Consider the following 15,089-nt stretch of genomic DNA (forward strand, 5'->3'; position numbering starts at 1 on the left):
AAGCAGACATTGGCAATTCTATTATGGCTGTCGGGATTTCATTTAAGAACATTTCAGCGACGCCCGAATTGCGGACAAAGGATTTGTCAAATCCGCGCCACTCTCCAGATTGCAGCAAAGCGCCTTGAACTGCTAGGCCAATTTGGGAACCGTCGATGTTGGAAGCGGGACATTCCATAGGAATTTGGTTGAATGACCTCGTTGAATTTCTGATTCCTGTCGAGATTAATTGTTGAATGCCAGTGCCAACACTTGGTGTTGTTTGGTGAGATGTTATTATTGGCAAACCACGCCTTCTTAGTATAGTGCTCGCAGATGTGGTCTTATTGATATAAGAAGGCACAATATAGTATGTTCAGTGAAGTTCGCCTGTACAATAGTGTCGTATGATCTTAGTTGAATGGTGATGAAAGTTATAGTATCTTCACTGTTAAGTGGTGTTCGTTTGAATAATAGTGTCATATGATCTAATTGAGAATAGTACTAATGATTAGAGTGTTCAGTTGCGTTCGAACGAGTACAATAGTGTCGTATGGTCTTTTCGTAGTGATGAGCGATATGTCGTGTGCAGTGGTGTTCGGCTGAATAATAATGTAGTTGGCCTGTGTAAACGTGGAGCTTGTGGGATGCGCTCTTGGAAAATATTCACTTGACATTGAATTATTTTTTTCTTAATCGCTCGACTGTGCCAGTTTTCGATTCATTCCAGCAAATTTTTAAAATTCCAGTCTACTATCGTAAACACATTCCACAATTTTCAGCAGTTTACGAAAAGTATATTATTTAAAAATTATTAATGAAGAACAATTAGTGGAAATTGATTTTTATTATTTTGCAATTGATTGATTGATTGATTTTTATAACTTTATTAACCTCACCTTTTGAATGTTTGTTTTATGGGTCCATGAAAGACAAAAAATCAGATTGACAACATCAGGTCGACCAAAAATCATCTCTAGTGTGGCAAATGGATAAGAATTGTAATCCCATTCACTACGAATTATTAAATTTCAACTCCCAGCTTTGGCCCCGACGCCCCACCCACTCATGAGGCAGGATTTAGTATCAAATTTCTACGTCGATGGCGAGAATAAACGACCGCCTACATCGCACTGAAGTTAATTCGATGGATGAGAGCGGCGGCCGTTGGCGTAATTGCAGGTTCGAGTTTTGTGATCGGTTAAGGTGCAGGTTCCTCACATTTACCCAATTAGCGAGAAGGTAGTCCATTTTCCGAGCACTCGAGGCTCTAATTGCTTTTCGAAAGCAATTATTCTTCAATTTTTCGAAGAGAAATCATAAGTGAAGGAACAACCCAATTTTTAAATCAAAGATACTCTTCATTTACTTTGAAATCATTTGTTCACATTCAAGTAATGAAATGAAGCTAAAATAGAAAGCAACGACAAGCAAAAAATTTCAGATCGTTAATTCCGATTCGATGACATGAACAAAACTGATCAATCTATTGCCTTGATGGAAATCTGCATGTTTTGTGCAGCCAAACTTCAGGCCAAAATGAGATTGTTACGATTGCCTCACTGCGTTAGTATTACTTATTCTTTTTAGTGATTTTGCTTGCAATTTTTTTTTTGTTATTTTGAATATTTATTTAAATTAGTTTATCTAAAGTTATTCTTTATAAACAAGTAGGTATTCACACCGCGTGTGAACAGAACAAATAGTTCTTCATTTAAGGGGAGCGTCTAGGGTAAAATTTATCTCGGCTATTTACGAACGGATCACTCTGAAACTTGATACACATATGTAAAATAGAATTCTAAGACATTTTTGTTCGTGGGAATTTTTCGAAAAAATGAAAGAAAACGTTATCATTCGATGCGTAAAGACCATATCTAAAACGCAACACGAGGGCTTTTAGGATTTCTCATTTTTGTGGGCATTTTTCGTAAATTTTTCGAAAATTTTTCGATTTTCCCCCCGCCACCCCCCTTTTGCGGAATAAAATCCAAACTATAACGAAATTAGAAAAACGCCCGTGTATCGTTCTAGATAATTTTGTTGCGCATCGAATGGTATATGTCTCATTGTTGTAGCTTAAAAACTCTAGGAGGAGATAGGTTTGCAGTGACAATATGTTAACTTTTCAGTAGAGCCCGTCAAAGTCCCGCGCGCATCGGAATAGGCACTCAATGTAGCAAGGATACAAAACTAAACGTTACTGGAGCTTGATTCCAGTCAAACCCTCCCTTTCATGATCTGTCGTGAACGCATAAATCAACGTACAGAGATGGTTTTGGTACCGTTGGATAGATCAGAATGTCAGCTTTAAGATGAGACTAAAAACCGGAAAAGCCGAAATCCAAAATTTTACCCTAGACGCTCCCCTTAAAACACGTATCGTTAGGTAGGATAGTGAATACGACAGTAGTCGAATGTAAATGGTCACACATGTAAGTCTTATTTCCGCTGTCATATGTTCAAGTCGATTGAGCCCATGTTCGTCAATCACTATTGTATTTTTCGACCCTTCGCGCACTATACATGTAAGCCACTATACGATTGAAGAAACTTCCATGTATTGGACACCACGTGGTGAAAGCACAAGCACGCAGCGCCAGGATATAAATTAATTAAGAATAATGCATCACTTTTCACAAGCTACATGTGAACCATAATTACTATTACGAGCAATGTGGCAGGATCATTCTTACTATTACATGCAGTGTGTCGGGCACCATAGTCACTATTATGTTCAGAGTGGTGTTCACCATAGTCACCATTACGAGCAGTGTGGTGTGCATCATACTCCCTATTACATGCAGTGTGTCGGGCACCATACTCACTATTACATGCAGTGTGGTGTTCACCATACTCACTATCACATGCAGTGTGGTGTTGGGCAAAGAAGGTCTGCTGAAGTCCACCTTCATCTTCTGGAAGTCCTGCAAGAAGTCTCGGTTATCGAAATCCAGCCTGCGGAAATACATAGAAATGCACAAACATATGAGCGTGGAAGCGGTCAAATTTATGTTTCCAAAATTGAACATTCAATTTTTCAATCTTCTCTCTTTCAATCTTCTTTCGGTGATTTAAAATCAAATTTTAAAATCTAGAAATAGGAAAATTTTGAAGGCACAATCAAATTGTGAATAATTAATTCCACAAAACCTTTTCATGTACTTAAAATGCCTATATTGTCCTAAAGAAAAGTTTCACTCTCCAACAAAGTGCTTAGAAATATTTTAAATTATGATATGCAAAACAACCTCCAAATTTAACTAAGCAACGATTACGCACTTCATGCATTTCACTTTCAATTGGTAAACTCGGAGTCACAAATTCGCTATCGCACAGTAAAACAAGACACGCAGTTGATGTGCCACGCAGCAGCTCACCTATAAGACACGCAGTTGATGTGCCACGCAGCAGCTCACCTATAAGACACGCAGTTGATGTGCCACGCAGNCATCACCAGCACCAACATCCTCAGCACCAACATCCTCAGCACCAACATCACCAGCACCAACATCCTCAGCACCAACATCCTCAGCACCAACATCACCAGCACCAACATCCTCAGCACCAACATCCTCAGCACCAACATCACCAGCACCAACATCCTCAGCACCAACATCCTCAGCACCAACATCACCAGCACCAACATCCTCAGCACCAACATCCTCAGCACCAACATCACCAGCACCAACATCCTCAGCACCAACATCCTCAGCACCAACATCACCAGCACCAACATCCTCAGCACCAACATCCTCAGCACCAACATCACCAGCACCAACATCCTCAGCACCAACATCCTCAGCACCAACATCACCAGCACCAACATCCTCAGCACCAACATCCTCAGCACCAACATCACCAGCACCAACATCCTCAGCACCAACATCCTCAGCACCAACATCCTCAGCACCAACATCCTCAGCACCAACATCCTCAGCACCAGCAACAACAGCCACTACAACACAATAAGCAACCGCCGTTACCTCATCAACCGCAGTAACATGAATAGCAACATCAACATCAACATCAAGAACAAAAGAAACAACTGCATCTTAACTGTAAAAACTGTGGTAAGAGTTTGCTGTGTCATAATCTGCAGGGGCCACTGAATTTTTTCTTCTCAGATAAGCTATTGTCAATTATTTGAATTGCTTTTATAAAATAAAATTAAAATTTAATTGCTCATATACTTTTGATGGAATCATTTATAAGGCTTGGGCGAATATGTTTTACAACTATTCATGCCTCAGAAATGGAAATATTTCAAGAAATACAATCTTCGCTGAACATTTTTCTTTCTGAATTTATCGGAATCGGCGAAGACATTTCGAGCAACTTTTCGCCAAAGTTTTGCGGACGCTGAAATTCCGCGGAGAACTTGACAGGATTTTGATGACAAAAAGCCAAGCAAAAACAGTACGTCTGTTTACTCATTTGTCCGTGTAAACTTTCAACAAACACCGTATGCGTGTTTACATACGGGTGTCCGTATCAACTTCCAGCACGGATTATCTTAACAATAATCCCAAGTGAGATATTTTATATTTATGTAATGCATTGCAAACTTTGTCTGATTTATAGCTTTATGAATTGCATATTTGATTGCGACGGTGCTGAGGGATTCTACCCTCTAGTACTGCACACGAACCACACACCCATCATATGAACTACACACAAAACACAAACACGCTAAAAACGCAATCTCACACAACGTCTACACACATATTTATATCACACACGCAAACATCACACACCCTTTAAAACGCATCCCACACACCGCTCACATTTACAAAAGCACGCATCTCATACACGCAAACATAGCTCGCATCTAGGACCCAGCCCCACACACACACACAAATAACGCAAAAAATACATGCCTAAAATACAGCCTCAAACATCGTATACACACAAAAACATCGCACACACCCAAAGTACTGCACCACAAGCTATATATAAACCCACACATCACACGCACTTTGCCCACACAAAAACACAGCCTCACCCATCTTAATTGCGCACTCACACACACATCGCAACCACCTAACACAGCCCACACACACCCCGTATACCATACACATATAACACACAGCCCCACACAATACACATCACACACACCTAACACACAGCCCACACACATAGCACACAGCCCCACACAAAACACATCACACACACATAACACACACCTAACACACAGCATCACATACATCCCCACATACCACACATCACATACATCGCACGCACCGATGACGTAGTGAGTGAAGCCGACGCGGCAGCTGCGGTACTGCAGCACGGCGCCCTCGCCATCGAAGCGCGTCACGATGAGGGAAGGTGAACGCATCTTGTGGAAGCTGCGAGGGTAGAATAGAGGGAAGGCCTCGTGAACATGCATTCAAGATATGCATAAGTTTATAGTAAATATGCAAGAGTTTAGAGGGCAACTTCTTATTAATGCAATTCAAATAACAGTATCAGTTTGATTCAAGGCCATCATTAAAACAATTCGCAATAACGTGATAATTTAAGGTGAAACACTTATTAATAATTTAATATCAATTAAAAAATTGGGACCAGTTACGAACAAACCATTAATATTTTTTTTTGTAAGTGCTCGGTAATATAAATTGAAAATAAAGGCTGATGGAGACACCCCCGATTAGGCATTAAGATTACGAATATAAATTTTCTCATTTAATTTCAAGGTCTGAGGACGGTAAATATTTGAATCGAATTTCAATTGCAAATGTCATGAAGTGCACTTCGGTGGAGCTTCAGTTCTGGCGATATTTGCCATTCATGGACACTGTATAAAGTATAATAATTGAACCAGCCATGATAAAACTGAATTGAATTACGTTATCTTATATAACATGAAGACTCATACACTGCAAACTGTTTTAGTAATAACTTTAACTTTGGAGTGAAACAATATGAATATGCGGTAGATAATTGTACACAAGTAGAGAAAAATATAACTCAGTACTCACTGCAGTGAGTGACAGAGAGCGCATTTTCTCGTCGACGAAAACTTGAGGTCACGGACGGACGGACAGACAAACGGACATGGCGAGCACAATAGTGCATTTTTTCCATAAATGAAAAAATGCGCTAATAAGGCTATTATGCTTCTACGAATGTAGTCAGATTCAGGAGAGATGTCAATTTTTGCAAGATTTGAGGACTTCTTTCATTGGCCATTGGAGACACCAGCTATATTAACGAGTTAATGAGGATTATAATACTCAACATGATTGTTAATAGGTTTGATTAATTGTAAAATATTGCTTCATAATATCAAAGTAAATGAAAACTTCATATGAGAACCAATCAGGACCATTTTCTGAAAATGAGAAACTGGAAATTATTCTAACAGGGCGCGTAATTTCACACATTTCGTGGCCTAGAAGTTAAGACGCTCAAATAAATTAACTTTCTATGGTGCATATATTGGTTATTTTATACCTTCAGGATCAATGTTTTTTGTATTTTGTACCAATGAGAATACTTCTACGGTGTTCCAAAAAAGTAATATCGTGTACAATTTATTCTGCCGGTGAAAGTCGATTCCAATTGAAATATTTTATTTATGCGAAATTTTAAGATATAAGGATATTGTCCGCCGTGCATAGGTATTTGATATCACTAGGAAAAATCGAGGTCAATTTTCCAGTGACCGCCTAAGAACCAATATTTTTATTTTTTCTCAGGGGAAGAAAAACTAAGAAAATTAGGGCAGTAAATTTTTTCGAAGTTTGTGCAAACACCCGTTGCCGGAAATAATATTTAACTCCTTGAAAATCACGAGCAAACTTCGCCAGTGAATTGCAAAAGCCGAGAAAATAAAACAAATGGCTGGAATAAAAAGGAATGGACTGCTGGCGAGATCATCTTAGAAGAAAAGAAGAGGAGCCGAAAATATGTCGTAATTTGAAGACAGAGATTCTTCGCAGAGAATTTTGAGTAAGGCTAATTTGAGTTTAAAGCGTCGTTGAAGTTTAGACGAGTCACCCGCTCAAGAGGTCCTGATCCTATAAGACAGAGATTCTTCACAGAGAATTTTGAGTAAGGCTAATTTGAGTTTAAAACGCCGTTGAAGTTTAGACGAGTCACCCGCTCAAGAGGTCCTGATCCTATAAGACAGAGATTCTTCGCAGAGAATTTTGAGTGAGGCTAATTTGAGTTTAAAGCGTCGTTGAAGTTTAGACGAGTCACCCGCTCAAAGAGGTCCTGATCGGGCATAGGGGCAACGCTGGGGTCGAATTCCGCTGCTTCCGAGTTACTTTCATCCGATCGAATGCCTTCAGAATGTCGGGACAAAACTCGATTTGACGCCCATAACGAAAGCATTAAATATGAAATCAAGGTATAATTAGATGCCTGATAATTCTATGGAATTAAATTTAAAAAGGAATTTAATTAATTTAATTTATTTAAAATAATTTAAACTTACTGTATGATAATTTGGGTGTTGTAGTAGGCAAGAAAGAAAATTAAATTTTAAAGAAAATTAATTTTAGGCTTTGTGTTCCAAAAACTTCAAAAACCATGCACTAGTGTTATTTTTAAGTTAGAATTTTTTCATGAATTCACGTTTATCGAGAATATTGACGTAAAGTTTAAAAACCCACGGGATATGATCCAGATCTCAACTCGACCTCATGGATCAACAATCCTCCTCGAGAAGCTCAGATCGCAACCCTTACCTAGAAACACTACCGACTTCCTTGAGATATCTATCACTTCTTGGTACAGTTCTGTCTATCTTGATCCCAGTGATCGACTAATCTTCTAGATCTATCTTGATATTGCGTCCCCAGCGGCAGGAAAGATGCATTGATCCCGAGGATTGAGAATGTATTAGGGATAAATAATGCAAATAATAGCCTCGCTGTGGCGAAGGCTCATTGAATAGCAAGCTCTTCGTGAATCGGTTTTGAATATGTTATAAAATTTGTACTCGCTCGTTGCTAGTTTTTAGCGCATTTTCTCATTTATGGAAAAAATGCACTATTGTGCTCGCCATGTCCGTCTGTCTGTCTGTCTGTCTGTCTGTCCGTCCGTCCGTCTGTCCGTCCGTCCGTGACCTCAAGTCTTCGTCGACGAGAAAATGCGCTTTATGTCACTCACTGCAGTGAGTACTGAGTTATATTTTTTATACATTCATTTTAATTTGCTATATTTTTAACCCACGCGTGTTGTTCAGATATACATTCATTATTCACTGATTGATTCTATTTCTTTAAAGACTGATTTTTCGCCCCTAAATTTTCGGAGCAAACCCCTACTTTATTTTCTTCATTTGTATTAGTTAATCTTCGTTTTCAACTCATTACTTATTCGTATTACTCATATTACATATCCATTTGCATAAATGAAATTATATTGCCAAGTTCCATTGGATGCTTCAAATGAACGAAAATATTTACACAGATTTTATTATTGGTATTTTAAATGCTAATTTTGCAATAGATATTGCGGATTAACTTTTATGCTCTAGTTCATGTATACTAACCAGTCGAGCATCGATTTCCCTGAAATTAATGTTTGTAAAGGATGGGGCATCCAAGAGACCAGCTGGCTTTCGCCCCCGTTTGTTGTTTTTAGAAAATCCCACGCAATGTAAGGCTGCTTTCGTTATTGTGCGTACAAATATGTTTTTTTTATATTTTCCTTTGTTGTTTGTTACTTAGATGCATTTCAACTGCAGATACCATAAACTACAAATATTGACTGTTTCTGCATCGTGGTTTTGTTTCGTATCTTGAGTAATCTCATAACATCTCCTTTTTTGTTATCGATGTTTTTTACTGTATTCAGATCTTTAAGGAAAACAGCGCCATTTTATTACTCATCAGGCCCTTGTGATGTTTTTACACTTTTTTGTATTAAGTTATTTTTATTGATGCTCATAGGAGGTTTACTATGATATCCAGATATTCGTTTTTGTGATTGGTTTTCCGAGTTTTAACTTTACCAAGAACTCGCGCCAGGTTCTCATACCGTTTATAGGATATAATTGGCGGTACTGTAGGGGAAGAATGATCGGAGATCTCATCTCCTTCGATCTCCTTCGATCTCCTTCGATCTCCTTCGATCTCCTTCGATCTCCTTCGATCTCATTCGATCTCCTTCGATCTGGTGCCAATCATTCAGTAAGGCTCGCCTCAGGTCGTTTATTGATGTTTGTGGGTTATATTTTGTTTAAAGAATAGGTTGCGTCGTTGCGACATTTCTGATTTGATTTTCCGCTTACGACCTCTTTGAGTTGCTCCAAGAAAAGCTTTTTCCCCGAAGCCTCTTTGTCTCAGGTGTTTCTGGAACATTGTTACATTTCCGTTTGTGCCTTAGTATTTTGCCCTTCACAAAGCCTTTCAGACAAAATGAGGAAAGAGCACATGAGGGCTCAATAACACTGGGACGCTTCTGTTGCTTTGAAATAAGTTTTGGTGTCCATAATTCCGTTCTTATGGAAGTTTTCTCCTTTATATATTGTGAGGTTGAGAACGTTTATCTCCCAATTACTGATTTCCATCGTGAATTTTAATGACTGGTGTATCATGTTAATTTCTCTAAAAAAATTTTTGAGATCACCATCACATGCTTCGCACAGGATGAAAATGTCATCTCTGTATATATGATACATAATAAGTTTGGGAATTTGGTCTACAAAGTTTCTCTCCAATGAGTGTAGGTATTCATAAGCAATCTCGGGTGAGTACCTAGACCCCTTGGCTAAGCTTATCACCCCCTTATGGAATGTTCCATTGAATTTCAGGAAGTTGTTTTCAAGAATCAGCTCTAGGATTTCCCCGAAGTCCATCGTATTGATTTTTTTAATTTCATATGGAAAAATTCTGGCACCGTACTCTTTCAGGTTTACGTCGATTGCTTCTATTAATTTTAATGGGATGTTAGTGTACATGGACACAATGTTCACTGACACTAGAAAGACGTTTGGGCCCAATTTAAGCGTTTTTGCGTTGCAGACTCGTATGCATTTCATGACTTTCGGTTCAGAGCCAGGTTACAATGCCTTGATTTCCTGGTTAAAAAAGAGTAAAACAACCATGACAGGGTCAAACGCCCATGCAGAATGTTTTTGCATTATGCTTACCTAGAAAGAAATGATCAGCTACAACTCATGCATAGTTGTGCCTTGTCACTAGTTATTTGGCCCTTGAGACCACTTATAGCCCCCAGAGGCACTTTTGTAATCTATATAAAACCCCTATTTACGATGGCCTAAGGCCTCGTCAAGGGCAGCCCTAGAGAAACTTCTTGAGGAATGTGACGAAAATAAACGACCCTCCAGAGACTTCATTAGAGGGCAGGCAATTGTGTAGGCCCCCCGGGCCTGCGCGGTTAATTACGCGGAGGACCAAGAGTTGCGAGAGTTCTTGGTGACCTACGGCTTGAGCGGGTCATTATAAGTGGATCATTTACGGTGGAGATAAAATTTTAAATGGGAGAATATTTCTTGGCCGAATAGCTGATTGTTTAGTCTTTAATGTACAAGTTTTGTTTGTTTGGGGTGCAGCTTTACTGTGCCTTGCTTATTCACGGCTGAACTAATATATATTAGCTGGAGTGGGGAGGATTTGCTCTCATCGTAGTAATGTCTGATTCGCAATTTTTAGTGACGATATGACGAGTTTCCCGGCAGAATTATGAAGCAAGTTAGCTAGGTTTGTTTCCTTTAAAATATTTAATTTTGTGATAGACTGAGACGCGAAACGATCTTGGGTGGTTGAGACTGTTATAGGTTGGGTGGTTGAACAGTTAGTTATAGAACTATCTTATAGGTTCAACTCGAGCAACTGCTACGCCCATTTCGTAGTCAATTAACTTATCGACCAACTCGGAAATGAAAACGTCGTGCCTCAGATGAACTTGACTAATTCTAATAATTCGGTACTTGAATATTTATTTAACTTCGCTATTTAAACAAGTACTCCGAATACCAGAGCACACAAATACATAATATTCGAATGTGTAAGTACCTGAACACATTACATTTGAATCACAACAATTACCTGAATCTGAGTTGTGCGTGCAGATTGTCAACCTCCTGCAGGAAGTGGCAGAAGTGGCGACCAGCACGGCGTAGAACCTTGTCGTACCCGTAGCTGCTGCAGTACCGCACGAAGCACCTGCAGCAATAAGAGAGAGTGTAGCTGCTGCAGTACCGCACGAAGCACCTGCAGCAATAAGAGAGAGTGTAGCTGCTGCAGTACCGCACGAAGCACCTGCAGTAATAAGAGAGAGTGTAGCTGCTGCAGTAGCTGCAGAGAGTGTAGCTGCTGCTTTACTGCATTTATAAATACACGTTTTTGAATGAAGTGGTGGAAGTTAATGCACTAGTTTATACGACACGGATGTAGAAGTGGATATGAGGAGATCACAAATGAAAGCGTAGCTCCAATAACATGAAAGTCGTCCTGTTTTAGTCTGTTCTTGTATTTTCACCCGTCAAGAAAGATCTCCAGGCTTCGAACGAACAATCAAAAGGTTTACCTCTCTAGTCATTAGGTAATGTCTTTTACCTGCCAATGAAGGCCGGTAATGCCAATAATATTCATATATTGTCGCCCTATGTGGTCGACCTCGCCTATGAGTACAGTGCAGGCCTCGTAAAGTCTTGTACAGTCACCTGCCGAAAAAGACCATGTAGTCCTCCTGGTCGTCCTCGCCTATGAGTACAGTACTGGCTTCGTCAAGTCTTGTACAGTCACCTGCCGAAAAAGACCATGTAGTCCCCCTGGTTGCCCTCGCATATATGAGCACAGTACATGCCTCGTCAAGTCTTGTACAGTCACCTGCCGAAAAAGACCATGTAGTCCCCCTGGTCGCCCTCGCCTATATGAGCACAGTACATTCCTCGTCAAGTCTTGTACAGTCACCTGCCGAAAAAGACCATGTAGTCCTCCTGGTCGCCCTCGCCTATGAGCACAGTACAGGCTTCGGCGAGCTGGGTGAAGATGTGGTCAGGGTACCGCACGTGTGGATCGAACACCGTGTTCTTCACCCCAGCGAACTCCAGCACCTTCGACCACAGAGTGTCCCCGTACTCTGCCTGGATCGTGCAAAAGAATAAGAAAGATGTTTGTGCTGCCTAGGTACATGTAGTTATGAATGATTTCAACCCAAATTGGTGATTCGAATATATTTTTCAAGTGTAAGAAGCATCATATGATTTTAATTTCAAACAATTTTAGTTTAATGACAACATTGCCGAATTAATGCAGTAACCTCCAACACTGACGTGACTACAAATTTTTCCTAATCCATAGAAATCCGGAAATTTTGTTTTGTTATAAAGAAGACGCCTTTACATCGGATATTAAATCTTAGGGAAGTAATTTGTTCCATAAAATTGACTATTTTTTACACTTTTGTAACCTTGGCATATTCTTCACACTTTGATAAAACTTACAACTCCAAATGTCTAGAGACATCGTTTAATTATCCTGAAGTATAATTCAAATAATTTCAATGAGAAATAAAAAAATGAACTACATTTGATTAAACTTGGCACAAAACAATCACTCTGTGATCAGTATTAGAACGATTTCATTGAAAAATAAATTAACTACTTGGAAATTAGAGCTGCAGCTCAGGCATTAATTAACCAGGAGGGCTATTAATTGCAGCAGTGTTCTATCCGAAATTACGAGCACACCAAACATTTTAAAAAACTACGACTCCAGAAAGTGAAATCCGAAACAACTCAATAAATTTCTCACCTGTCCGAACTGACAAGCGCTGAGAAGCAGCATGCCATACATGGCGCAGGTTTGATCCGAAGCTCTTGTCCTTTCAGTAACTTTATCTGGGATACAACTTGGCGACGGAGCTTGTCCCCTGTAACTATCTTGCCTAGGATATACACATCCCACAGATTTGGATTTCGTCAGATCAAAAGTTGGGAAATGTCGATCAAACGAGGAGCCTCTGTTCACGCTGCTCAAACACCTTTGTGAACCGATCTCTTTTTGAATCGGTAATTCTATCGGTTGACAGCCAAGTTTCTTTGCGTTATCGTCCGATTTTGTGCGACGATAAAGGCTGTCAAATTTAGGACTGAGATCAAACTCTTGAGAAGTTTCCCTCGTTACATCTTCCGGTTTATGCTCAATGACTTTAGGTCTTCCGATGATTCCGAGCTTTCTTCGCCTTGCCGCTCGGTTAGAGATTTCGATTTTAGGAGTTTTTAATGAGTTCTCCTCTACAGCACAAATCGTCCTTATTTCCGGTAACGGTTGAGAAAGCTTCCTATCTGAGTTTTTAATTTGGATGGAAATGTCGCTGAACGGGCAACGAATTACTGTTCCTGCTGATTCCTCCCTCGGAGTGTCAAGTTGGAGGTAAACTTCATCAGCTAATTTATAACCATCTGAGACTGGCCTTTGCTTTATCTTTACTCCATTCACTTCATTACTCTCTTTCAATTTCTTTGCACATTCTACATCGTCTGTAAACAGTTCTACTGGCTCGGTGAATTTGAAGTCAGTGATTCCATCCACTGAAATAGAACAAGTTTCTAGATCCGCCAAAACCTCCTCTGTGTTAAGTGGAAAAAGTGGAGAAAGCTCTTTGGAAACTCGGCGATTTGCTGATGTAAAATTGAGAGACGATGGAGCCTGGCATATTGGGGGGAGGTCAGGGTGGTCGAAAGCCCCCTCTACTCCCCCCTTTAAAGTCCGACTTTTCTGAAAACTATGAACGACGGCGATGTTCTTCTCGTATCTGCTAGAATTATCCGATTCTTCGTCGTTGTCTCGGCTCTTCTGAAATCTGGAAGTAAATGAAGATATCATTAGAGCAAAACTCCTAACTTTACCGTTCAATTAGTGCTTTTTTGCATTCATTAGTGGAAGAAAGACGGTAAAATTTTATTTTCTCAACGCGCCATGGAGCGAGTCAGCCAGAATCACAAGTTTGAATGATTTTAACTGGGAAACATTAACGGATGAGGAAACTGGCTTGCCATCATTGCGGGCATCTTTTCGTAACTTGAAGAAGGTTTGAAAAATTCATCTAATGTGCAGGAACTTATTTTAGTTTTTTGTAAATCTTCTAATTACAAAGGACTGAACTTTCGAGGTAGCAAATTAAATAGATATTGTTACGATGTCGAGCGGCTTCTATATTATTACTTTCGTGACTGTTAAAGCCAGCGGATCTTGACTCAAATAATGCGTATTTTCGAGAGTTTTTTAGCGAGCGGTGACGTAGCCTCGCGATGTCAACATCGCGCTTGTAGAATTCCAAAAAAGTCTACAATTTTCTTAATGAGTTCACGAGCAAACGTCAATATCGCAGTCCGTACTGTAAATTTTGCTTTAAATTACTGTATCAACACATACATAGTATGTCTTCAATCTCATATCATACTCGTTCGCAGATGTACATTGATTAGACGCATATTGCACAAATTTAGTTAACTGAGCATCAGCATTTGTAAACTTTCTTCTACACCAATATATAAACTTACTTCTGCAAGGAAACGTGTACGTTTACATCCACGTATGTAGACTTGCATCAATAAATTCAGATGATCATTGACATCTTAACGCTAGTTCCGGCACATTCATCCTTGCACCGATGTATTCATCAATGCATCAGTATATGCTTGCGACACTATATAATAACCGAGGAATAACCTAGCCATATTATATTTATCCTTGCGCCTTTGTTATCACCGTTACCTCATTATGGTCTCCCTGTAACACTGTTTTATTATATGCTTCAATATCTTTGCCCATAACTCAACCTCGCTACATTGTATTCACCCTTGCCTGAATATATTCATATTACCATATTATATTCATCCTTGCGCCAATGTAATCACCGTTATACCACATTATGGTCTCCCCTGTAACACTGTTTTATTATATGCTTCAATATCTTTGCCCATAACTCACCTCGCTACATTGTATTCACCCTTGTCAGAATATATCCGTATTACCATATTATATTCATCCTTGCCCGCAATGTAATCACCCTTACCTCATTATGGTCTCCCCTGTAACTCTGTTTTATTATATGCTTCAGTATATTCGCCCATAACTCACCCTCGCTACATTGTATTAACTGTTTTTAATGAATAA

The 15,089-nt window shown here is 39.5% G+C and overlaps 1 protein-coding gene across 1 annotated transcript in view; it reads right to left on the reverse strand.

Moving 5' to 3' along the window:
* The window catches only part of LOC108669613 (soluble guanylate cyclase 89Db), a 30,505-nt gene extending 16,735 nt beyond the window's left edge, over positions 1–13,770 (reverse strand). Inside the window, exons 1-7 of the mRNA XM_047884068.1 lie at positions 12,723–13,770; positions 11,880–12,052; positions 11,013–11,129; positions 5,224–5,330; positions 3,437–3,937; positions 3,360–3,393; positions 2,841–2,937 (exon numbers count right to left, since the gene is read on the reverse strand). Of these exons, the coding sequence (XP_047740024.1) occupies positions 2,841–2,937; positions 3,360–3,393; positions 3,437–3,937; positions 5,224–5,330; positions 11,013–11,129; positions 11,880–12,052; positions 12,723–12,764 (1,071 nt within the window). The 5' untranslated portion in view covers positions 12,765–13,770. The remainder of the gene's footprint in view (positions 1–2,840; positions 2,938–3,359; positions 3,394–3,436; positions 3,938–5,223; positions 5,331–11,012; positions 11,130–11,879; positions 12,053–12,722) is intronic.
* Positions 13,771–15,089: the final 1,319 nt, after the last annotated feature.

This window comes from Hyalella azteca, unplaced genomic scaffold (genome assembly GCF_000764305.2).
Source record: "Hyalella azteca isolate HAZT.00-mixed unplaced genomic scaffold, Hazt_2.0.2 contig14470, whole genome shotgun sequence".
NCBI classification, from domain to species: domain Eukaryota; kingdom Metazoa; phylum Arthropoda; class Malacostraca; order Amphipoda; family Hyalellidae; genus Hyalella; species Hyalella azteca.